This window comes from Hylobates moloch, unplaced genomic scaffold (genome assembly GCF_009828535.3).
Source record: "Hylobates moloch isolate HMO894 unplaced genomic scaffold, HMol_V3 SCAFFOLD_16, whole genome shotgun sequence".
NCBI classification, from domain to species: Eukaryota; Metazoa; Chordata; class Mammalia; order Primates; family Hylobatidae; genus Hylobates; species Hylobates moloch.
The window spans coordinates 41665238-41689454 of record NW_026652291.1 but is presented as its reverse complement, the minus strand read 5'-3'; the positions used below and the strand labels follow the sequence as shown (position 1 = coordinate 41689454).

The window sequence follows — 24217 nt, the reverse complement described above, 5'->3', positions numbered from 1 at the left end:
GGCGTGTCCCCCTGCTCCGCCTTCAGCCCTTCTTCCCCGCGGGCTAGTGTCGCCGGATTCCCTCAGCCAGAAGTTGACTTGAAGAGGCCACGATCCTGGTGCCAGCTTGCGCAATGCCTGTGACCAAGCAGCCGGACATCCTGCTGGCACAGAACCAAATGGTGAATGATCAATGAAGGCGAAGCAACCACCATGAGTTCGGAATCATTCGACTCAAGTAATTAACAAGTAATTACAGAGCTGTCCCAGGCGACTGATGTTCGGAAAACCATGTGCCAATTGACCATGGTGAAAAGACTACATGTAGATCCCAAGACAGGGCCAGGTGATATTAACAGGTGTGGTCTGCAAAAGAAAACCCAGCCACCTACAAATTCAAAATACTGTGTCATTTATCAAATATTTTGGTATACGTTAAGGGAGCACAGGTGTTCTTAAGTGTAAAGTTTCCTTTCATAGATTCTAATACCTAGAGGGCTTGCACAGAATAAATGTAGAGAATGAATGCAGTATATAGATTTTTGAGTTTGATAACGTTAATTTAGACGCTTAACTTCCCTGTCTCACAAGTTACCAACTTGACTTCTAGCTAGAGCAGTTTATAAGGTCTCTGAGCTCCTCAGGTCAGGTGAATGTCTTTTATATATACCTAGAGAGAGAGAGATGAGACAGGGTCTCGCTGTATTGCATAGGCTGGTCTCCAACTCCTGGGCTGAAGTGATTCTCCTGCCTTGGCCTCTCAAAGTGCTGTGTTTACAGGCGTGAGCCACCACACCCGGCCATGATCAGGTGGATGTCTGTAATTAAAGAATGTGAACTACTTCCAAGAAACAAGCTTGAAATTGTCCCATGCCCTTAAAACAATAGAAATATTTTCCTTCAGGCGTGGTAGTTCATGCCTATAATCTCAGCACTTTTGGGAGGTGGAGGAGGGAGGATGGCTTGAGTCCAGGAGTTTGACCACAGCCTGGGCAACATAGGGAGATCCCACCTCTACAAAAAATGAACAAAATTAGCTGGGCAGGGCTGGGCGCAGTGGCTCACGCCTGTAATCCCAACACTTTGGGAGGCCGAGGCGGGTGGATCACCTGAGGTCGGGAGTTCAAGACTGGCCTGACCCACATGGAGAAACCCCGTTTCTACTAAAAATACAAAATTAGCTGGGTGGGGTGGCGCATGCCTGTAATCCCAGCTACTCGGGAGGCTGAAGCAGGAGAATTGCTTGAACCAGGGAGGCAGAAGTTGCGGTGAGCCGAGATCGTGCCATTACACTCCAGCCTGGGCAACAAGAGTGAAACTCTGTCTCAAAAAAAAAAAAAAGAAAATTAACCAGGCATGGTGGCCCACACCTGTAGTCCCAGATAACTGAAGGACTGAGGCGGGAGAATTGTTTGAGCCCGGGAGGTCAAGACTGCGGTGAGCCCTGATTGTGCCATTGCATTCCAGCCTGGGTAACAGAGTGAGACCCTATCTCAAAAAAAAAAACAAAAAAAAAACCACAAAAATATTTTCATTTCCCAGGGACAGGTACTCTCCTCCTCCCACTCCACTTGCTAGGCTATGGCCATAGAAAGAGGAATAAATCATCACCCATGCTCTCAAGTTGTTCACAGTTTAGGGGAGATAAAGACAGGACTACTTCTAGAGTATAGAGCAGATGGCAAGTGTAAAACAGACATAAACAGCATGCCTCAGAAAGGAGGACAAGTTTGACTAGGAACAGGAAGAAACGTGTTAGGAGGTGATCCTGTAGAGCTGGATTGTTTTACAGAGCAAAATATGAATAGGTGAAGAAGCCCATTTTAGGAAGAGAAAGTGAAGGAAGACAGGGATATGCAAAAATGTATTTGGTAAACAATAGTCCATAGAGACCAGGTGCAGTGGCTCACTCCTTTGATCCCAGCACTTTGGGAACCTGAGGTGGGAGGATCACTTGAGGTCAGTAGTGTGACACCAGCCTAGGCAACATGGCAAGACCCTGTCTCTACAAAAATATTTTCTAAAAAATTAGTTGGGGGCCTGGTGCAGTGACTCATGCCTGTCATCCCAGCACTTTGGGAGGCCGAGGCTGGTGGATCACTTGAGGTCAGGAATTTGAGACCAGCCTGGCCAACATAGTGAAACCCCATTTCTACTAAAAATACAAAAATTAGCCAGGCATGGTGGCAGGCGCCTGTAATCCCAGCTACACGGGAGGCTGAGGCAGGAGAATTGCTTGAACCTGGGAGGTGGCAGTTGCAGTGAGCCAAGATTGTGCCTCTGCACTCCAGCCTAGGCAATAGAGCTAGACTCAGTCTCAAAAATAAAGAAAAATAAAAATATTAGCTGAGTGTGATGGCACATGCCTGTAGCTCTAGCTACTTTTAAGGTTGAGGTGGGAAGATTGCTTGAGCCCAGGAGTTAGAGGTTACAGTGAGCTATGATTGTACCACTGCACTCCAGCCTGAGCAGCAGAGTAAGACCTTGTCTCAAACAGTAAAAATTAAAAAATGAGCCGGGCGTGGTGGCTCACGCTTGTAATCCCAGCACTTTGGGAGGCCGAGGCGGGCGGATCACGAGGTCAGGAGATCGAGACCACAGAGAATGGCGTGAACCTGGGAGGCGGAGCTTGCAGTGAGCCGAGATTGCGCCACTGCACTCCAGCCTGGGCGACAGAGCAAGACTCCGTCTCAAAAAAAAAAAAAAAAAAAAAAAAAATCCAAAAAATGAAAAAAAAAAACCAAAACAATAGCATATAGCATAGAGTAGCAAGGGTGATTGGAAATGGGATTACAAAGGGAGGATAGGATTACGTTGTAAATCCTTGAATACCAAAGGGATTTAATTTTGTAGGCAGTGGGAGCCATGGAAGGCTTTTAGGCTAGAGAGTGACACCATCAGAACTGTATTTTAGAAAGATAACTGGGAAAGAAATCAAAGACAATTGTCAGAGGTCAGAGAGTGAAGGCTAGGTAAATAATTAGAAGATTATTGCAGTCAGGCCGGGTTTATTGCAGTCAGGCCGGGCGCGGTGGCTCACGCCTGTAATCCCAGCACTTTGGGAGGCCGAGGCGGGCGGATCACGAGGTCAGGAGATCGAGACCATCCTGGCTAACACGGTGAAACCCCGTCTCTACTAAAAATACAAAAAATTAGCCGGGCGAGGTGGCAGGCGCCTGTAGTCCCAGCTACGCTGGAGGCTGAGGCAGGAGAATGGCATGAACCCCGGGGGGTGGAGCCTGCAGTGAGCCGAGATTGCGCCACTGCACTCCAGCCTGGGTGAAAGAGCGAGACTCCGTCTCAAAAAGAAGATTATTGCAGTCATCAGGTGAGAAACAATGAGAGCCTGAACTAGGACCTTGGTTCTGGGGGGTTGGAAGGGAGGGGATAGATTTGAATGAGATTTTGGAACTAGGAAAGAATTAAAATGTTTCATTTGAATTCATAGGACTGCAGGCAAATATTAGTCCGTTCCTGGTTAGAACAAACTTGTGTCTAATTTCTTTTTTTTTTTTCTTTTTTGAGACGGAGTCTTGCTCTGTCACCAGGCTGGAGCATGGTGGTGTGATCTCAGCTCACTGCAACCTCTGCCTCCTGGGTTCAAGTGATTCTCCTGCCTCAGCCTCCTGAGTAGCTGGGACTACAGGCGCCCACCACCACACCCAGCTAATTTTTTGTATTTGTAGTAGAGACAGGCTTTCACTGTATTAGCCAGGATGGTCTCAATCTCTTGACCTCGTGATCCGCCTGCTTCAGCCTCCCAAAGTGCTGGGATTACAGGCATGAGCCACTGAGCCCGGCCAACCCTTGTATCTAATATTGAAGCATTAGCAATGTAATGAAGGAAAGAAAACATGAGAAAAAGATACAAATATATTCAAAGAAGGTGTAAAGCCAGGTATACTAAACAGCTCTGGAAAATGAGACATAAAGTAATCACTGTGGAGTAAGCAGAGAGGTGGCATTGGATTCTCTATGAATGGTTCTGTGAAACAGATGATTCATTGGCATTTGAAGACAAGGAGCATCTTGGTTTATAGAGAGAAGGGGAGAAGAGCGTCAGGCTGAGGGATTGTGTATGTGCTTTTCTGTCAAAATAATTTGTTTACAAGGGAATTATTCAGATTCATCTGAGGAATTTCCTATTCTAGGGTCTGTTTATCCCAGAGATGGCAGAGGAAGACGAAAGTATGTAAAACAAAGTAGAGGTGATCATTATATCCCATGGCTGCATTATAAGTCCTTTAGCGCTGGTATATTTTGTCAGAATGCAATATCCCCTTTAACAGTAGTGGGAACAAAGGTGATGGAGAAATGGAAATTTGACCTATAACTGCACTAAACAGGAAAAATAATACAAGCTGACAAAACTTGAAGGAGCTGACACTGGTGCAATAAATCATTGTTAAGGAGAGGGACAAGGTCTTACCTACATATCAAAAAGCCATGGTATAAAGAATAGTAGTTTTGGTGGTTTCTATTCACATTCCCTCTGAAATTTTCCTAATAGAATATCTTAAAATTTAATAGAAGTTTAGCTATAGGCCAGGCACCATGGGTTATGCCTGTAATCCCAAAATTTGGGGAGGCCAAGGCAGGAGGATTGCTTGAGGCCAGGAGGTCAAGACCAGCCTGGTCAATGTGGTGAGACCCTGCCTCTAAGAAGAAGAAAAAAGTGAAAACAAAAAAATTTAACTATATTAAAAGATTCAAATATAAACATTCTATGGCAAGTATTTTTATCACAAAGCATATAATTTTAATTTTTTAATTTTTGTTTATTTTCTGCATTATCTCAGAATGTGAATAAACATTTTTTTGAAGAAAAAATATTGCTGCCAAGTAGGGATATACTACCTGGGTATGATTCAGTGTCTTTCCTGCAAAGCCAAATAAAGATATCCTATGATATGAGAACTGTGTCATATCCATGATTCATAATTAATGTGTTGATTTTCTTATATCCTTCTCTGTGCTTGACTTTATTTTTATTTTTATTTGAGATGGAGTCTTGCTCTTTCACCCAGGCTGGAGTGCAGTGGCGTGATCTCGGCTCACTGCAACCTCTACCTCCTGGGTTCAAGCAATTTTCCTGCCTCAGCCTCCGGAGTAGCTGGGATTACAGGCATGTGCCACCACGCCTGGCTAATTTTTGTATTTTTAGTAGAGACAGGGTTTCGCCATGTTGGCCAGGCTGGTCTTGAACTCGTGACCTCATGATCCACCCACCTCGGCCTCCCAAAGTACTGGGATTATAGGTGTGAGCCACCTGGCCCAGCCCTGAGTTTAATTTTATACATTAGTAAAATATTTTTTTGCCATAGGTATTCTATAAAGGTAAAATGTTGCTGTCATTTCTAATGGGACTTTCATAAAAGTAGTAAGGAAACAATATGCAGTCTTAGCCTTGGACATTTTACCTTCCATAGGCAAATCAAGTTTGTACTTTATTATATTGGGTTGAGATAAATCACTGATTCAGCTACTTTTACAATGAGGTCAAAGAACTTTATCTTTAAAAATATACATTCTAAGTAATTTATGTTCACAACTATTTTACTTAAAATTATAATATTCATTTTAAACTGAATATTTATTGTCATTAACTTGTTTTCTTTTGCGTATCTGGAACCTAATTTAATTTTTTATTGTTAAATGATAAAATGTATATTGCAAACTATTTGCCATAAATTGTTAATATTATAGAATTTTTTTTTTCTTTGAGACAGAGTCTTGCTCTGTCACCAGGTTGGAGTGCAGTGGTGCGATCTCGGCTCACTGCAATCTCCGCCTCCTGGGTTCAACCAATTCTCCTGCCTCAGCTTCCCAAGTAGCTGGGATTACAGGCATGCGCCATCACACCCAGTTAATTTTTGTATTTTTAGTACAGATGGGGTTTCACTGTGTTGGCCAGGATGGTCTCGATCTCCTGACCTCATGATCCACCCACCTTGGCCTCCCAAAGTGTTGGGATTACAGGCATGAGCTACCGTGCCCGGCCCATTATAGAATTTTTTTATTTTTATTTTTTTAGGGACCAGGTCTCACTATGTTGCCCAGGCTGGTCTTCAACTCCTGGCCTCAAGCAATCCTCCTGCCTCACCCTCCCAAGTAGCTGGGATTACAGGTGCAAGCCATGGCACTCGGCTATTACTAGAATATTTGTGATATGTTGATATCAGTAACAGTACATTATGGGCATCAATAAATATTCATTATGAATATTTTATTTTTGAAAAATTAAACCTATGTTAATTAAATTCCTTATATATACACCTAATGATTTTATCCTGCATCTTTGATTAGTTTTATTATATTTCTCAAAAATAGGATTTCTTCTGAATTCTCAAAAATCTCTGTGATAGCACAAATGTAAATAAAATGTGTGATGTATATTAATAAAATTTTATCATTAATGGTTAATGAGTTTTCTGTCTTCTAAGGTTTTTATGCCTCAACGTTTGAATCACCTTCTCCCAAGGTAAAATTCTAGAACAAAAGAAACAAAAGAAGTGGAGCCAGAACCAACTGAGGACAAAGACTTGGAAGCTGATGAAGAGGACAGTAGGAAAAAATATGCTTCTGATGATCTAGATGACTTGAACTTCGTTAATCAAAAGAAAAAGAAGAAAAAAACTAAAAAGATGTTAGATATTGATGAAGCTGAAGAAGGTGTAAAGGATCTTCAGATTGAAAGTAACGTTGGAGAATCAGTTGAACTAGAGGATGACCTTGACATTATGCTTGGCAATAAAAAGTAGAAAAAGAAGAAGATCAAGTTCCTAGTTGAGGATCAAACACTAGAGAAAGATGAAGCTCTAGAAGATGAAGACAGCAAAAATCATGATGGTGTCTCATTCAGTAATCAGGCCCTGCTCGGGCAGGCTCAGAAAGAGACTACACATAGGAGGAGCTGCTGAATCGAGTGTTCAACATCATGAGGGAAAAGAATCTAGATATGGTTGCTGGGGAGAAAAGGAAATTTGTCGTGAAACCTCCACAGGTCGTACAAGTAGGAACCAAGAAAACTTTTTTTTTATTTTGAGACGGAGTCTGGCTCTGCCGCCCAGGCTGGAGTGCAGTGGCGCGATCTCGGCTCACTGCAAGCTCCGCCTCCCGGGTTCACGCCATTCTCCTGCCTCAGCCTCCCGAGTAGCTGGGACTGCAGGCGCCCGCCACTACGCCCGGCTAATTTTTTGTATTTTTAGTAGAGACAGGGTTTCATCGTGTTAGCCAGGATGGTCTTGATCTCCTGCCCTCGTGATCTGCCCGCCTCGCCCTCCCAAAGTGCTGGGATTACAGGCCTGAGCCACCACGCCCGGCAGAAAACTTCTTTTGTCAACTTTACAGATACCTGTTAACTGTTACATGGTCAGCCCAAACATCTTGCATTTTCGTTGGCTGAATTGGGTACAAGTGGTTCTATAGATGGTAATAATCAACTTGTAATCAAAAAAAGATTCCAACAGAAATAGAGAAAATGTCTTGAGAAGATCTATCAAGGAATATGTCACTTGTCACACATGCCAATCACCAGACACAATCCTGCAGAAGGACACGCGACTCTATTTTCTACAGTGCGAAACTTGTCATTCTAGATGTTCTGTTGCCAGTAACAAAACCCACTTCCAGGCTGTCACTGGCAAGCAAGCACAGCTCCGTGCCAAAGCTAACTAATTTGCTAATCACTGATTTTGCGAAGCGTGTTGTGGAGATGTGGCTGGACAGGTTTGCCATTAGAGTGGATATACCGTTGTATTAAAAACAAGATAAAAAAGCTGCCAAGTTGTTTGGAGAGTGGTTGGTTGGTCTGAAATCCTTGCAAGACACTGATGCTCAAGCTGTTGACATACTCATTGCCTACTTTAACAACTATCAGAGAAACGCGGTATGGGGTATGGAGGTGCTTTTTAAAAATCATTCATAGACTTCTGTAAAAGGCAAGATAAATTAAAGTTATTATAACGGTGAAAAAAATCTGATTGATGCCTTTTTTCCCCCCAACAATGATTGGAAATATAGATGTCTTACTGGTTCAAAAGATTTTTTTTTTAAGTTCAGGTCTTGAAATCTCCAATCACATCTGCACATTCACCATGTAGACATCTTGGTAGGTGTTGATTTGCCCCTAGTATTTTGATGTTTATAATAATGAATATACTAGAGTAAATTCTCAATCAGAATGGAATATTCTAAGTGCTACAACTCTTTTAGAATTTGCCCATCAGACTTTATGGTGCTTACCAGAAAGCTCCCCTGGCCATCCTGCAAAAAAGATAATGGAATATTCTAGTTAATTAAATTTCCTGAAGAATGTAAACTTTTAATAAACTTTAGTCCTTGGTGAAAATCATTTATAAAATGTGTTTATATTCTTGAATACCTGTTTTTGTAAGTATACTAGAATTTACAGCCCTTTTGCATATTTTTTGTTTTATTTGTGTATTTGTTTATTTATTTTTATAGAGGCGGGGTTTCACCATGTTACCCAGGCTGGTCTCCATCTTCTGAGCTCAAGCCATCCACTGGCCTCTGCCCCCCAAAGTGGTGGAATTACAGGCGTGAGCCACCAAACACGACCCATCTTAACCTTTTTAACAACCTATCATTTTTGTGTGTAGATATTTGAGGACTTTCATGACTTTTAAGATCGAGATGAGAAATAGACTCAAAGATTTGTGGAGCTGGAAGGGGCTTAGAGGCCATCTTCTTAATTTCCTCATTTTATGAGAGTCACTTAGTTTATTATGTGGTATTTGCTGACTGTGCTACGTTCTTGGAGATGCAATGTTAATAAGACATAGCTCCTGCTTTCAAGATGCTTGTGTCAAATAGTCTTTGAGAGTGCTATCCTTCTTCTAGGTTCCAGATTAGACTGGGTGTTGTGTTTTTAGCTTTCCTTCTCTGAATTCTCTCACCCATTCTTCATTCCCACTGCTACCCTAACCTAAGTTCAATTAAGACAAGGAAGGAGTATTCTAGGAAGTGATTCAAGATTTCTTTGTTATAAAGTGAGATTTCAGAAGTCACAGTTGAATCTGTACAAGAAATCTATAATGGCTGCTTCAAATAGAACAAATTCTATGTTTAGCTTTTTGGGCCGTCATAATCACTTCCTACCCTAGCAATTCATGCTTATTTCCTATGGGAACAAGGACCCAGCCTTGTCCTCCAGTCAGACTTGTCTTTTCATTCATAGACTACCTACATCACTAACTCAAGGCTCCTTTCCTCTACCTGGAACAATGGCTTTCTATCCCACCTAACTATATCATCCCCTGTAATTAAGATTTATATCTTTCATATAATACTGAAGAAAACTGGCACCTGTGATGATCTTGCTAGAACTTTCTGGAATGCATTCTTCTGGTAACCACAGATTGGGTTCCCATCCTCTGCTGGGCCACGGAGTGGGTTCCCTGAGATTTTTGTACTTTCAGACAGTGAGAGATTGGGGTGGTTTCTCTCCAATGGTTAAACCTTTTAAGTCTAAACTTAGAAACATAGTAGACATATGTCCTACCTTTAGAGAAAGCTGGTTAGTGGTGAGAGAAAGTGAAACTGCCATACCAAAAACAACAAAAACAAGACTTGGAAAGACTCCTAACAAGGTTTGAGCCCCTTGTTTCACCTCTGCAGCCCTGCCTTTTGTTTGTTTGTTTTTTGTTTTGTTCTGTTTTTGAGACAGGGTCTCACTCTGTCACCCAGGCTGGAGTGTAGTGGCTTGATCATGGCTCACTGTAGCACCAACATTCCAGGCTCAATGGATCCTCCCATTAGGCACGCACCACCATACCCAGCTAAGTTTTGTATTTTTCATAGAGATGGGGTTTCATCATATTGCCCAAGCTGGTCTCAAACTCCTGGGCAAGTGCTGGAATTACAGCCTTCCCACCTCAGCCTCCTCAGGTGCTGGAATGACAGACGTGAGCCACCATGCCCAGGCTAGCCCTGCCTTTTTGAGATGGAATCTGACTCTGTTTCCTAGGCTGGAGTGTAGTAGTGTGATCTCGGCTCACTGCAACCTCCACCTCATGGGTTCAAGTGATTCTCCTGCCTCAGCCTCCCCAGTAGCTGGGATTACAGGTGGCCAACACCTCGCCTGGCTAATTTTTGTGTTTTTAGTAGAGATGGGGTTTCTCCATGTTGGCCAGGCTGGTCTCGAACTCCTGACCTTAGGTGATCCGCCCGCCTCGGCCTCCCAAAGTGCTGGGATTACAGGCGTGAGCCACTGTGCTGGCAGCCCTGCCTTTCTTGACACCTGCTTGTTCAATCCTTCCTTGCATTTCATGAACCAATAAATCCCCCTTTCAATTTAGATTTGTTTGAATTGAGTTTCTTTTCTTTTCTTTTCTTTTTTTTTTTTTTTTGAGACGGAATCTTGGTCTGTTGCCCAGACTGGAGTACAATGGCGTGATCTCGGCTCACCACAACCTCCACCTCCAGGGCTCAAGCAATTCTCCTGCCTCAGCCTCCCGAGTAGCTGGGATTACAGGCATGCGCCACCATGCCCAGCTAATTTTGTATTTTTAGTAGAGACGGGGTTTCTCCATGTTGGTCAGGCTAGTCTCGAACTCCCGACCTCGGGTGATCGGCCTGCCTTGGCCTCCCAAAGTGCTGGGATTACAGGCGTGAGCCATGGTGCCCGGCTGAGTTTCTGTTATTTTCTAATAAAATATAATCACACAAGTGGTTAGAGGCAGAATTAGAACCAGAAGCCAGATCTGATTGTCAGTGTACAGTGTTGTCAAAAAACAATACTGCTCTGTGTGTGTGTGTGTGTGTGTGTGTGTGTGTGTGTGTGTGTGTGTGACGGGGTCTCTCTCACTCTGTCACCCAGGCTGGAGTGCAGTGGTGCTATCTCGGTCCACTGCAACCTCTGCCTCCCAAGTTCAAGTGATCCTCCCACCTCACCCTCCCAAGTAGCTGAGACCACAGGCACCCGCCACCACTCCTGGCTGATTTTTTGTGTTTTTTGGTAGAGACAGGGTTTCACCATGTTGCCTAGGCTGGTCTCAAACTCCTGTCTCAGGTGATCCCCTGGCCTTAGCCTCCCAAAGTACTGGAATTACAGGTGTGAGCCATGGTGCCTGGCCAATACTGCTATTTCTCAGAGGCAGGGGCCCGACCTGATCTTCTAATTTTTAAAAAGTTTTTACTAACATAGTGCTGGGAGCAAAACAGACACTGATGGGTTATACTACAAGTGTATATAGTACACTGCTATGGAGCAAACACTATCTTGAATCAGAAAAGCTAGGTTTGTAGCCAGACATGGTGGCTCACACCTATAATCCCAGCTACTGAGGCTGAGGCAGGAGAATCACTTGAACCCAGGAGACAGAGGCTGCAGTGAGCTGAGAGCATGCCACTGCACCCCATTCCTCTATGATCTTAGGCAAATAAATCATGTACAGTCTCAGAGGTATTATATTATATAACTCCTCACTGCAAAATGGGGAGAATAACTGTCCTCTCTGCCTTGTAGGATTATGGAAAAAGGCTAAAATGACATTATCTATGTTAAAACTTCTTAGACTATAATGTGAATTAACAACCACACACATATAATCGTAGTAGTTGTAGGAAATTGGACCGAGAGTATGCTAAGAACAGAATATACCTTGGAAACTGTATTTGAAGTACTGAATCTGATGTCTTACTATGATCTTAACATCTTAACCATTCAAATGTCCACCACTACCTCAAGCTCAACATCTCCAGACTGAATGCGTTCTCTTCTCCATACCTCTGCCTCTGTTTGCCACCCCTCAAATCTCTTTCCCACACTGCTTTCAAAACTGCTTTCTGAAAAGCAAACTTGCTCACAGTTCTACCCTGCTTAATACCCTTCCATGTTTCCCCTCACCTTAAAGATGAAATTCTGATTTTTTTTTTTTTTTGGCATTCATGAAGGACTAAATTTAGGTTTCTCAAGATACCTGAGGAACAGCAGGTACTTGGGGTCTCATTTACAAAGAACATTGATTTCACAGAGGCTGTTTGGCTACCCACCTCACTTTTAAATATGTATATACAGGGTTTTGCCTTGTTGCCCAGGCCAGAGTGCAGTGGCTATTCATAGGCCAATCACAGGGACTGAAGCCTCAAACTCCTGGACCCAAGCAATCCTTCTGCCTAGGCCTCCTGAGTAGCTGGGTGACAAGTGCACACAACAGTGCCGGGCTTTCACCTGGATTTTTGTGCTTTTTGTTTTCCTGACCAAAGCCACGAGGTATGCAAGCTGAGGGAAGCCAGGTGCTAACCAGGCCTCACATGCGAGGTCTTCATCATCCTGCTCCTGCCTGCCTTTCTTGCTACCGTGCTGTATCCAGTTATTCTCACCCGACGTTCAACTATTCTGAAATGAAGTTCCCTGAATATTCCATGCTCTGTGTGTTCAGACTATTTCTCTGTATATGTATGTGTGTGTGTATATATAATATGTATAATTTGGAGGGTAGATGTTCAGATTTGTTACATGGGTATACTATACTGCATGATGCTGAGATTTGGGGTACAATTGATCCCATCACCCAGGTAGTGAGCATAGCACTTATTAGTTTTCAGTCCTTCCTCTTCGCCTTTTGGAGTCCCCAGTGTCTGTTGTTTCCATCTTTATGTCCACATGTACTCAAAGTTTAGCTCCTACTTATAAGTGAGAACATGCAGTGTTTGTGTTGTTCTGTGTTAATTTGCTTAGGTAATGGCCTCCAGCTGCATCCGTGTTGCCTGAAAGGACTTTACTTCATTCTTTTTTATGGCTGTGATTTCTCTGTCTTGAACTCACTTCCTACCATTTCTCACCTGGGTGAGTCCTTCAGGACTGTCTTCTATATTAGTTCATGAATTAGTCAAAGAGAGGAACTGTGTCCTTGATTTCCATATTTCTAACCCAGAAATTTTTTTTGTTTTTTTTTTTTCAGATGGAGTTTCACTCTTGTTGCCCAGGCTGGAGTGCAATGGCTCCATCTCGGCTCACCGCAACCTCCGCCTCCCGGGTTCAAGAGATTCTCCTGCCTCACCGTCCCAAGTACCTGGGATTACAGGCATGCACTACCACACCTGGCTAATTTTGTATTTTTAGTAGAGACAGGGTTTCTCCATGTTTGTCAGGCTGATCTTGAACTCCTGACCTCAGATGATCTGCCTGCCTCGGCCTCCCAAAGTGCTGGGATTATAGGCAGGAGCCACCATGCCCGGCCCAGAAATGTTTATTGAATAAATATCAGTGAATAAACTTTAGAAGTCCATTCTCACACAACTCCCCTACAAAGATATTGAAGCCTGAAGGATGATTAAAACTTGTTTGAACCTGATTATTTGACATTGCTGTTTCCCAGGACAACTCTTCGCTGGTCCTTATATGAATCTTTGAGGAGATCTGACGATCCTAGAGATGTCACAGGTTCTGGTCAAACCAGTACGTTCAGTAGCTGTTTGGTAATCAATTCTTTGGAATTATCTCACTTAAATGATCACTAGAAAACAACAAGAAAGTGAAGCTTTCTCTTTTTGGATAGCCAATTTTAATAACGAAGGTAACTTTATTGGTATTTATGTGACATGTACTATCTGATGTGACTTGCAGAGAGTAACCAACTTAATCCTCACAACTATATGGTAGATATTATTTCTATCCTCATCCCACATATGAAAATTTGAGGTATAGAAACATTAAAGAATATATTCAAGGTCATCTAGTAGCTAGTAGAGCCAGAACTCAGAAACTAGAGTCCATACTTACATATACTCTGCTATGTTGACTCCCAAGAACTCTTTCTTTAATTATATATATTTTTTTCTTTCTTTTTTTTTTTTTTTTTGAGATGAAGTCTCGCTCTGTCACCCAGGCTGGAGTGTAGTGGCACGATCTCGGCTCACTGCTACCTCTGCCTCCCAGATTGAAGGGATTCTCCTGCCTCAGCCTCCTGAGTAGCTGGGACTACAGGCACCCCCCATCATGCCCAGCTACTTTTTTGTATTTTTAGTAGAGACAGGGTTTTACCGTGTTAGCCAGGATGGTCTCGATCTCCTGACCTTGTGGTCCACCCGCCTCGGCCACCCAAAGTGCTGGGATTACAGGCGTGAGCCACCGTGCCCGGCCCTTACAATTTTATAAAAATAGACAGGGTCTCACTATGCTGCCCAGGCTGGTCTCAAACTCTTGGGTTCAAGTGATCCATCAACATTGGCCTCCCAAAGTGCTAGGTTTGCAGGCATGGGTCACCAAGCTTGGCCAACTCCCGAGAACTCTTAAGAGTACCTGTTCAATATTTTCTATTCACTTGTAAACATTATTTTAGGAAATTCCATCTTCTGCCTTACAGCAAACAACATTCAACTGACTTCTGAGTCTTGAACTTTCACATTATATTTAGTTTAGATATAATAAACATATGTTACACAAAATGTTACGTGAGGCCAAAAAGGAAATTGTTTTCCATTCATTTAAATGAAAAGAACAAATATTGAATGCTTATCAAATGCAAGGTATTAGGGTAAGGGCTAGAGAAGATACAGAGAGGAATAAGACACTGTCTTGCCCTCAAGAAGCTCATAATCAGAAGGGCAGATTAAAAATATATACAGCATACTGTAATGAAAAACAATTGTGTTAAAACTTTAAGGGAATGGGCCAGGTGCAGTGGCTCATGCCTGTAATCCCAGCACTTTGGGAGGCTGAGGTGGGAGGATCGCTTGAGCCCAGGAGTTTGAGTGCAGCCTGAGCAACATAGTGAGACCTTGTCTCAAAAAAAGAAAAAAAAAGAGAGAGAAAGAAAAAAGCTTTAATGGAAGTACAGCCACAGTATCAGGGGAATAATAATAGAATAATCAAAGAGATTATTTCCCAAACAGGGAAGAAATAGCATTTGTGTTGAATAGAAATTCAAAGGGGGAAATTTGGGGTTTTGGTTGTTGTTGTTGTTTTTTGAGACAGAGTCTCACTCTGTCGCCCAGGCTGGAGTGCAGTGGCACGATCTTGGCTCACTGCAACCTTCACCTCCCGGGTTCAAGCAATTATCTTGCCTCAGCCTCTCTGTTAGCTGAGATTGCAGGCACTCACCACCACGCCTAGCTAATTTTTGTATTTTAGTAGAAACGGGGTTTCACCATGTTGGCCAGGCTGGTCTCGAACTCCTGACCTCAAGCAATCTACCCTTCTCCACCTCCCAAAGTGCTGGGATTACAGGCATGAGCTACGGTGCCTGGCCCAGAGGGGGAAATTTTGGAAGCAAACCATTCAAGACACAGAAAAGGAGATTGAGCGAACATAGTGTTGAAGTTGTTAGAATCAATACGGGATCACTTGTCTTAAAAAACAAAATGGGCCAGGCGCGGTGGCTTAGCCTGGCCAACAGGGCAAAACCCCATCTCTACTAAAAATACAAAAATTGGCCGGGTATGGTGGCACATGCCTGTGATCCCAGCTACTTGGGAGGCTGAGGCAGGAGAATCACTTGAACCCAGGAAGCAGAGGTTGCAGTGAGCTGAGATCATGCCATTGCACTCCAGCCTGGGTGACAGAGTGAGACTCTGTCTTAAAAAAAAAAAAACAAAACTATATATATATATATATGTATATATTTGTGGGCATGGTGGCATGAACCTGTAGTCCAAGCTACTCAGGAGGTTGAGGTAAGAGGATCTCCTGAGTCTAGGAGTTCAAGGCTGTAGTGCACAATAATTGTGCCTGTGAATAGCCACTGCACTCCAGCCTGGACCACATAGCAAGATACCCATCTCAAAAATAAAATAAAAATAAATAAAATTACTTAATTTAGAAAATTTTGGAATGGTAAATTATTATTATGCAATATGTGTGATGTTCACCTGAACATAGATATATAAAGGTAACATTATAATCTTTAAGTGATTCATGAACTCAATATGGTGACAATAAAAAAAGTGGGTTTAATCAATTAAGATTGATAGCCACATTCTACTAAATCAATAACACAATTGGTACAGTTTTAAAATTTACAAGATATCATACCTATTAAAGATATGGAATGAAGGAAAATGCATGGATGACAGCTAGATAATTTTACTTGAAGTTGGAATTTTAATTTAGCAGTTATGAAGTACATAATACATAAAGAGACAACCTGTGGGCTAGGCACGGTGACTCACGCCTGTAATTCTAGCTCTTTGGGAGGCCGAGGCACGTGGATCTCACTTGAGGTCAGGAGTTCGAGATCGGCCTGTTCAACATGGTGAAACCCCGCCTCTACTAAAAATACAAAAAACAATTAGCCAGGCGTGGTGGTGGGCACCTGTAATGCTAGCTACTCAGGAGGCTGAGGCAAGAGAATCACTTGAACCTGGGAGGTGGAGGTTGCAGTGAGCCAAGATCACACCACTGCACTCTAGCCCAGGCAACAGAGTGAGACTCTGCCTCAGAAAAAAAAAAAAAAAGAGACACCCAATGAAATACATAGACGACCATAATTTTGAAGTTTTAGAAACTTACAACCCACAGGGACTTTAGGTTGGATTCCCTAATTATTGTTGCACGGTATCTCTCATGACATTTTTGTGAAAAAGAAAAAAGGTGAAAAAAGGGATATTATGAAAGTAAACATAAAAATTTCAAAATTTCCTTGCCACACTTAAGAATGAATACTGTTTTTAGTTGGTGTGCATGGGTGTGGTACCTGTGTGATAACATTCTGCATTGAGTTAGATAAGTGCTTTTAATTTGAGAAGTATGGCTTAAAGTCTGTATTATGTTACATTTACACATTTTTTGGCCAGTAAATTTAAATAGATACACAGTTAAAGGTACCAACTACTATTGCAATATTCTTACCATCTTGAGTCTATTATTAAAAGAGTTATTAAAAACATTCCTGATGCAGTTAACAAAGAACCTTGGCAAGTGAAGACCTCCTTTTACTTTTATCCTTTTTGTTATATATACAGTTACATTCGAGGGAAAGTAAGCCATACTTTTAAAGATTTTCTAATAGTATTTCACATTTATTGAACATTATAAATTGGAAAATTTTGGATATTGTTGGAATATACAAACATTGGAAATGCTGGAAATTTTATAAAGGATAAAAATTTTAGTCACGTGTCTGAACAGTGAGTTTTACTGCTAGTGGATTAAAAGAAACACTTTTTTAGTCATGCTTGTTCAGAGAACTTAACTTTTATTGGAGTAAGATTGTATCCTCATGAATATGAAAAATAATGAGGAGGTTGGGCGCGGTGGCTCATGCCCGTAATCCCAGCACTTTGGGAGGCCAAGGCGAGTGGATGACCTGATGTCAGGAGTTTGAGACCAGGCTAACCAACATGGTGAAACCCCCCGTCTCTACTAAAAATACAAAAATTAGTCAAGCACGGTGGCACATGCCTGTAGGCCCAGCTACTCTGGAGGCTGAGGCAAGGGAATTGCTTGAATCCGGGAGGAGGAGGTTGCAGTGAGCCGAGATTGCACCACTGCATTCCAGCCTGGGCAACAGAGTGAGATTCCACCTTAAAAATAATAATAATAATAATAATAATAATTAGGCTCAGATATTAATTGAACCCTAAACCTATTCAAAGATTTGTCCACTAAATGCTGTTAAATGTTCTAGCCTCCTCTTAGTTTAACCTAAAGCTAAAAAGGATTAATTCACTTTAGTTAGCTGTCTTTTGTCAAGTATTTGTTTTCAGTAATTTACGGCAAATGACCAAAGAAAGGAATACATGGATTAAAGGATTAGAGTAGTGAAAATAGTTGTTTCATGTTTCAAAGAATGCTTTGGGTCTCTTTTATTCTTTATAGCATAAGCTGATTATTTTGTTTGACATGTTTTCTCAGTGACTGCTATTGATAGCACCTCTTTGTTTTGGAGGTTTTCTTTTATTTTCTTTTACTGACTTTGTTGGTTTAGTTTAGGTTATAATTCCAGCCTTTCCTTACTCTGCACCCCTACCTGGCTTTTGACGTATCCTTCTTTCTGTTGCTTACACAGGAAGGCTAACTTTCTTTCTATAAATAGAAATTCTAGACAACAGCTTGAGGGCACTGTTGGAAATGATATGGTTGTAGTGACTCCATGGTTTTATTCATTGTGCCTTCAGACCTTCTGGAAAAAGGATCCTTTGGCAAAAAACAAACAAAAAAAAATGACTAGAAGAAGATACATAAAATGTTAACAGTTGTTTCACAATTTTTTATTTTTTTTTTTTTTTTAAACAGAATCTGGCTCTGTCACCCAGGCTACAGTACAGTGTTTTGATTACAGCTCACTGCAGCCTTGACCTCCTAGGCTCAAGAGATCCTCCCACCTCAGCCCCCTAAGTAGCTGGGACCACAGGCACATTCCACCACGTCCAACTAATATTTGCATTTTTTGTAGAGATGGGGTTGCCCAGGCTGGTCTCGAACCCCCAAGCTCAAGTGATCCGCCTGCCTCGCCCTTGCAAAGTGCTGGCATTACAAGTGTGAGCCACCATGCCTGGCAGTCCCATGATATTTTGCCTTCATTTTATATTTATGCCATTTTCAAATTCTCTTAATTATTTTTACAATCTATAAAAATAAACGAGACTTTATTTCAACTTGATTTTTAGTATATAATGAGTATTGCAAAGGTCAACATTCCAAATGCAATAATTAAACAACTTATATCTAGCTATGCATTTCAGTTTATTCCCTTTGAAAATTTATCCTACAGACTTCTCAAAATATGAACAAAACATACGAAATCAAAGGGTACCAACTTTAAATGAGTGGTATTCAAACTTTTTTTGCATGTTATTTATTTATACATTGTATATGTATATTACTGCATTAATATATAACATACATTATGCAATATATAGACATTTTTAAGAATGAAATAAAAATATAAAGAGGTTTTTTTTTTCTTTTGAGACGGAGTCTCCCTCTGTCACCCAGGCTGGAGTGCAGTGGTGTGACCTTGGCATGGTGATGTGTGCCTTTATTCCCAGCTACTCAGGAGGCTGAGGTAGGAAGATCCCTTGAGCCCAGGAGTTTGAGGTTGCAGCGAGCTATGATTGCATCACTGCACTCTAGCCTGGGTGACAGAGTGAGATCTTGCCTCCGAAAAATCTGTATGTCTAGATTTTTTTTTTTTAATTTTAGCGTATGTGCTGCTGAAGCGAGCAAGTGAACACAGATTTTTTTTTTTTTTAAGAATATTTTAGGCTGGGCGTGGTGGCTCACGCCTGTAATCCCAGCACTTTAGGAGGCCGAGGTGGGCAAATCACGAGGTTAGGAGTTCAAGACGAGCCTGGCCAACATGGTGAAACCCCGTCTCTACTACAAATACAAAAAATTGGCCAGGCGTGGTGATGGGCACCTGTGATCCCAGCTACTGGGGAGGCTGAGGCAGGAGAATCACTTGAATTCAGGACACGGAGGTTGCAGTGAGCCAAGACTGTGCCACTGTACTCCAGCCTGGGCAACAAAGCGAGACTCTGTCTCAAAAAAAAAATATATATATATATATATATTTTTTTTAAATTTATTTACATGCAGGCCGGGCACGGTGGGTCATGCCTGCAATCCCACCACTTTGGGAGGCCAAGGCTGGTCAGGAGTTCGAGACCAGCCTGGCCAACATGGTGAAACCCCATCTTACTAAAAATACAAAAGTTAGCCGAGTGTGGTGGCACACACTAGTAGTCCCAGTTACTCGGGAGGCTGAGGTAGGATAATCGCTTGAATCCAGAAGGCAGAGGTTGCAGTGAGCCAAGATCGCGCCACTGCACTCCAGCCTGGGTGACAGAGTAAGACTCTGTCTAAAAAAAATAATAAATTGTTTACATGTTGTATTTCCATTATTTAAAAAAAAGATTTGAGAGTAAATAGCAGAAAAAGTAAGAATCAAATTTTTGCATGCCTTTGTGCTACACTTTGCATTCATTTTTTTGAGGATTGGATTTATCTACTAGTCAGGTTCAAAATTTGTCATCCCCTGCTTGAAATCATGTTTTCTAGAATTTTGTAGGAATGGCTGAAAGCAAAAATGAAACTGTCAGGCACAGTCCATGAAGCAGAGGATGTGGGCAGAGCGAGGACAGAGCATGTCTAAGACTTACGTTACCATGTGATCTAGGAAGCTGTCACTGTACAAAGACAACCACTGCTGGTTTGAATTAAAATAATTTTTGGCTGCTTCTCTTCACCTTCTTGGAGATACTTCCTCAGAAATAAAGAAATCATTCAGGAAATTCACGCAGGAGCTCAGAATGTATTTCCAATCTCTGTAGTTTCCATTTTTGGCAGGCACACAGATAAGGGGACGGGAAATTAATATTGAGCCACACACAGGGGGAAGAAAATCTAATGTTCCTGAAGAAAAGTAACCTTGTTCACTGACACAAGAAAATATTAATGAGTAAGGCTTATCAAGTATTACATTTATATTTACTAAGCCACTCAGTGTTAGGTCAATATCCTAAGTAGAAAAGATCAAGGAGGTAATAAACTGAAAGAAATTTTTTTTTTACAAAGTTCTGAATCTCCATCTGCAATAGAGATTTGTTTTTGCATTTTGCTTCTCTTTTAGAGATTGAAAGTTAGAGATAGGATTGACACACTTCTACTTGTTTTTTAAGACTCAGCACAAATATTACTTCTGATGTGAAACTTTTGAAGCTACCCTGTAATTTCCCTCCTATGCTTCCTCATAGCATATTGTATTTTTTTTTTTTTTTGAGACAGAGTCTTTCTCTGTTGCCCAGGCTGGAGTGCAGTGGCATGATACCAGCTCATTGAAACCTCAGGTGATACTCCCACCTTAGCTTCCTGAGTAGCTAGGACCACAGGAGTGTGCCACCATGCCTGGCTAATTTTTTGGTAGTTTTTGTAGAGACGGGGTTTTGCCATGTTGCCCAGGCTGGTCTCGAACTCCTCACCTCAAGCGATCCATCTGCCTTGGCCTCCTAAAGTGCTGGGATTACAGGCATGAGCCACTGTGCCAGGCCTGTACCTCTATTTTTATTTATTTATTTAGAGACAGAGTCTCACTTTTCTGCCAGGCTGGAGTGCAGCAGCATGATCTCAGCTCACCGCAACCTCCGCCTCCTGGATTCAAGTGATTCTCCTGCCTCAGCCTCCCAAGTAGCTGGGACTATGGGCGTGCACCACCATGCCCAGCTAATTTTTGTATTTTTAGTAGAGACGGGATTTCACCATGTTGACCAGGATAGTCTCGATCTCCTGACCTCGTGATCCACCCTCCTCAGCCTCCTAAAGTGCTGGGATTACAGGCGTGGGCCACCACGCCCAGCCTTGTACCTCTATTTTTGAAAAGCATTATGATATAATTGTTCCTTTCAAATAAAATGTGACTGAGGCAGGGCACCATGGCTCACGCCTGTAATCATAGCACTTTGGGAGGCTGAGGTGGGTAGATCACCTGAGGTCAGGAACTAGAGATCAGCCTGGCCAACATGGTGCAACCCTGTCTCTACTAAAAATACAAAAATTAGCCGGGCGTGGTGGTGGGCACCTGTAATCCCAGCTACTTGGGAGGCTGAGGCAGAAGAATCGCTTGAATCTGGGAGGCGGACGTTGCAGTGAGCCAAGATCGCCCCATTGCACTCCAGCCTGGGGGACAAGAGCAAAACTCCATCTCAAAACAAACAAACAAACAAACAAAAACAAATAAAACATGACTGAGACTATGTGTTTTTTTTTTCTTTTTGATCCACGGTACTGCAGGGTGAAAGAACTATTTTCCTTCCCATCTGAGGTTCATGACTGAGACCCCGTAACAAAAAATAGATTAACAAGAGAAAAGCATACACATTTATTTAATGTAAGTTTTACGTGATGCGGAGCCTTCATAAGGAAATGAAGAACCGAAGCAACAGTTAAACAGAAATGTTTTTATGCTAGATCTGATGAAGAAGTGGATAGTTATGGAGAAGTATGGCAGGAAAAAGGAGGTATGGTCTAATGGCAAGAAGCTGGAGGGCATTTTGCAAGTCCTGTTTGTTCAGATTCTTCTCTGAGTTCCTGTGTCTTTATAGATAAGGATGTTCCTTTTCTTCAGGTATAGGGAGGGTACTTCTCTAGTGAGGGACTTATGACTTGCTTCAGAGAAAGGCAGAAACGTCCTTTTCGGCTTTATGACCTGCTTCTGGAGAAAAAAGGGGAAAGGTGAGAATGACCCTCCTCCTCCTGCTATCTTCTCAAATGCCAAGGTGTCGTATTTTGGGATAGCACGTCATGAATTCCATTAGTATCTGCTACGGTGAAAGTGTTCAGGACACTGCCAAACCTCTCCCAGGGTCAGGCGTGTAAACCAGCCCAGGCGGCGGCGGCAGCTGCAGGACCGCCATGGTGACCAGAGTAGTGACCCCGGGGGGGAGCGGCACAGGGCGACACTGGCTGCGGGGACCCAGTGACAGCGCGAGAGGTAATAGGTTTTGACAAGTTTGCATCATGCGTGAATATAAGCTAGTGATTCTTGACTCAGGAGGCATTGGAAAGTCTGCTTTGACTGTACAATTTGTTCAATGAATTTTTTTTTTTTTCTTTTTTTTAAACGTGGGACAGGAAAGTCTATGGCCTCTCAGTGCAGACATGTGACAGCAGGGGGCTTGGGCCTCACCCCCAGACCATGGGGAAAGATAGCCTCTCCCTCCACATCCCCACCCCCACCCCCTCAAGTAGGAATGGGGCCAGGTCCCTCTGCCCAGGGACTCCAGCCTGCAGCACAAGGGACTCCAGGTAGACTGCAAGCAGTGCTTCCCACCTTGTGTCCGGCATCGCTGAGCACCTTGGCAGCCACCAGCCCGGCCACACCAGCGCCAACCACAATCACCCTCTGGGGCTTCAGGGTCCGATTAAGCCCCCAGGTCACCACCTTGAGCAGCTGTTCATAGTCAGGATCCTGCATGCATTTCTCGAAGGGGTCCTGGCTGCGTTCAGCCTTCCAGTCCCGGGAGGCCGCCAGGCTGAGGAGGATGGGGACGAGGACGAGGAGGCGCAGGGCTGGGAGGAGGAGGACAGGGTCAACGGGTGGTGGCAGGTGGGGGGAGAGGGGTTCTACTCACTTGTCCCAGAGCCCCCTCCCCTGCTTACTCACCCAACGGGGCCATGACTCTCGGTGGGAGATGGCGTCTGGGGTGGAGAAGAAGCGAGGGCTATTGTGATTGAGGCCTGTGACCGCTGTAGCCTGACTCTGTCTCCCATGCACTGCTCAGCTGCTCGAGCCAGCCCTCCCCTCTCTGGACCTGTGTCCCCCAACCCCATTCCTTCAGAGTCCCCTGGACCGTCCCTGCCTCCCTCCTCACCAGTCTCCACCTCTGCCACAGCTCTCTCGGGTTCCTGTCTCTTTCTCTTCTTTTCCCTCTTTCTTTTCTTTTCTTTTTTTTTAACAGTCTTTCTCTGCCATCCAGGCTGGAGTGCAGTGGTATGATCTTGGCTCACTGCAACCTCCGCCTCCCAGGTTCAAGCAATCCTCCCACTTCATCCTCCCAAGTAACTGGGATTATAGACACCCATAACCAAACCTGGCTAATTTTTGTATTTTTAGTAGAGATGGGGTTTCGCCATGTTGGCCAGGCTGGTCTTGAACTCCTGACCTCAGGTGATCCACCGGCCTCGGCCTCCCAAAGTGCTGGGATTGCAGGCGTGAGCCCTCACGCCTGGCCTCTTTTCCCTCTTTCTCATCTCCCCTGCTCTGTTCAATGAATTTTTGTGGAAAAATATGATCCTACAATAGAAGATTCCTATAGAAAGCAAGTTAAAGTGGCCAGGCGCGGTGGCTCACACCTGTAATCCCAGCACTTTTGGGAGGCCGAGGTGGGCGAATCACCTGAGGTTGGGAGTTTGAGACCAGCCTTGACCAACATGGAGAAACCCCATCTCTACTAAAAACACAAAAAATTAGCCGGGCATGGTGATGCATGCCTGTAATCCCAATTACTTAGGAGGCTGAGGCAGGAGAATAGCTTGAACCCGGGAGGCAGAGGTTGCAGTGAGCTGAGACCATGCCATTGCACTCCAGCCTGGGCAACAGGAGTGAAACTACATCTCAAAAAAAAAAAAAAAAAAAAAAAAAAAAGTTTATTGGGACAAAAAGAAAAGAAAAAACTATCGAGAACTTTTTTTTTTTTTTTTTTTGGACAATTCAGGAAACTAGAATGGACTAGATCGTTAAATGCCTTGGCCATAAATATGGCATTGTGATTATGTAGGGTAATTTTTTCTTTTTTTTTCTTTTTTTTTTAAATAAATTGAGACAGGGTCTCGCTA

The 24217-nt window shown here is 43.0% G+C and overlaps 1 protein-coding gene and 1 pseudogene across 1 annotated transcript; one reads left to right on the top strand and one right to left on the bottom strand.

Moving 5' to 3' along the window:
• Positions 1–113: 113 nt before the first annotated feature.
• LOC116484667 (eukaryotic translation initiation factor 2 subunit 2-like) lies at positions 114–7656 on the top strand (annotated as a pseudogene).
• A 14294-nt stretch (positions 7657–21950) lies between these two features.
• LOC116484666 (L-amino-acid oxidase-like) lies at positions 21951–23218 on the bottom strand. Its single transcript, XM_058429386.1, has 3 exons — positions 23046–23218; positions 22713–22951; positions 21951–22094 (listed from the first exon to the last, which is right to left on the bottom strand). The coding sequence occupies exons 1-3, from the start codon at positions 23056–23058 to the stop codon at positions 21951–21953; spliced, it is 396 nt and encodes a 131-aa protein (XP_058285369.1). The 5' UTR covers positions 23059–23218.
• Between the last annotated feature and the right edge of the window lie 999 nt (positions 23219–24217).

Coding starts and splice junctions, on each gene's coding strand:
- LOC116484666 (XM_058429386.1), bottom strand. Junction 22,095..22,712: donor TCAGCGATGCCGGACACAAG/GTGGGAAGCACT, acceptor TTTTTTCTCCAG/AAGCAGGTCATAAAGCCGAA.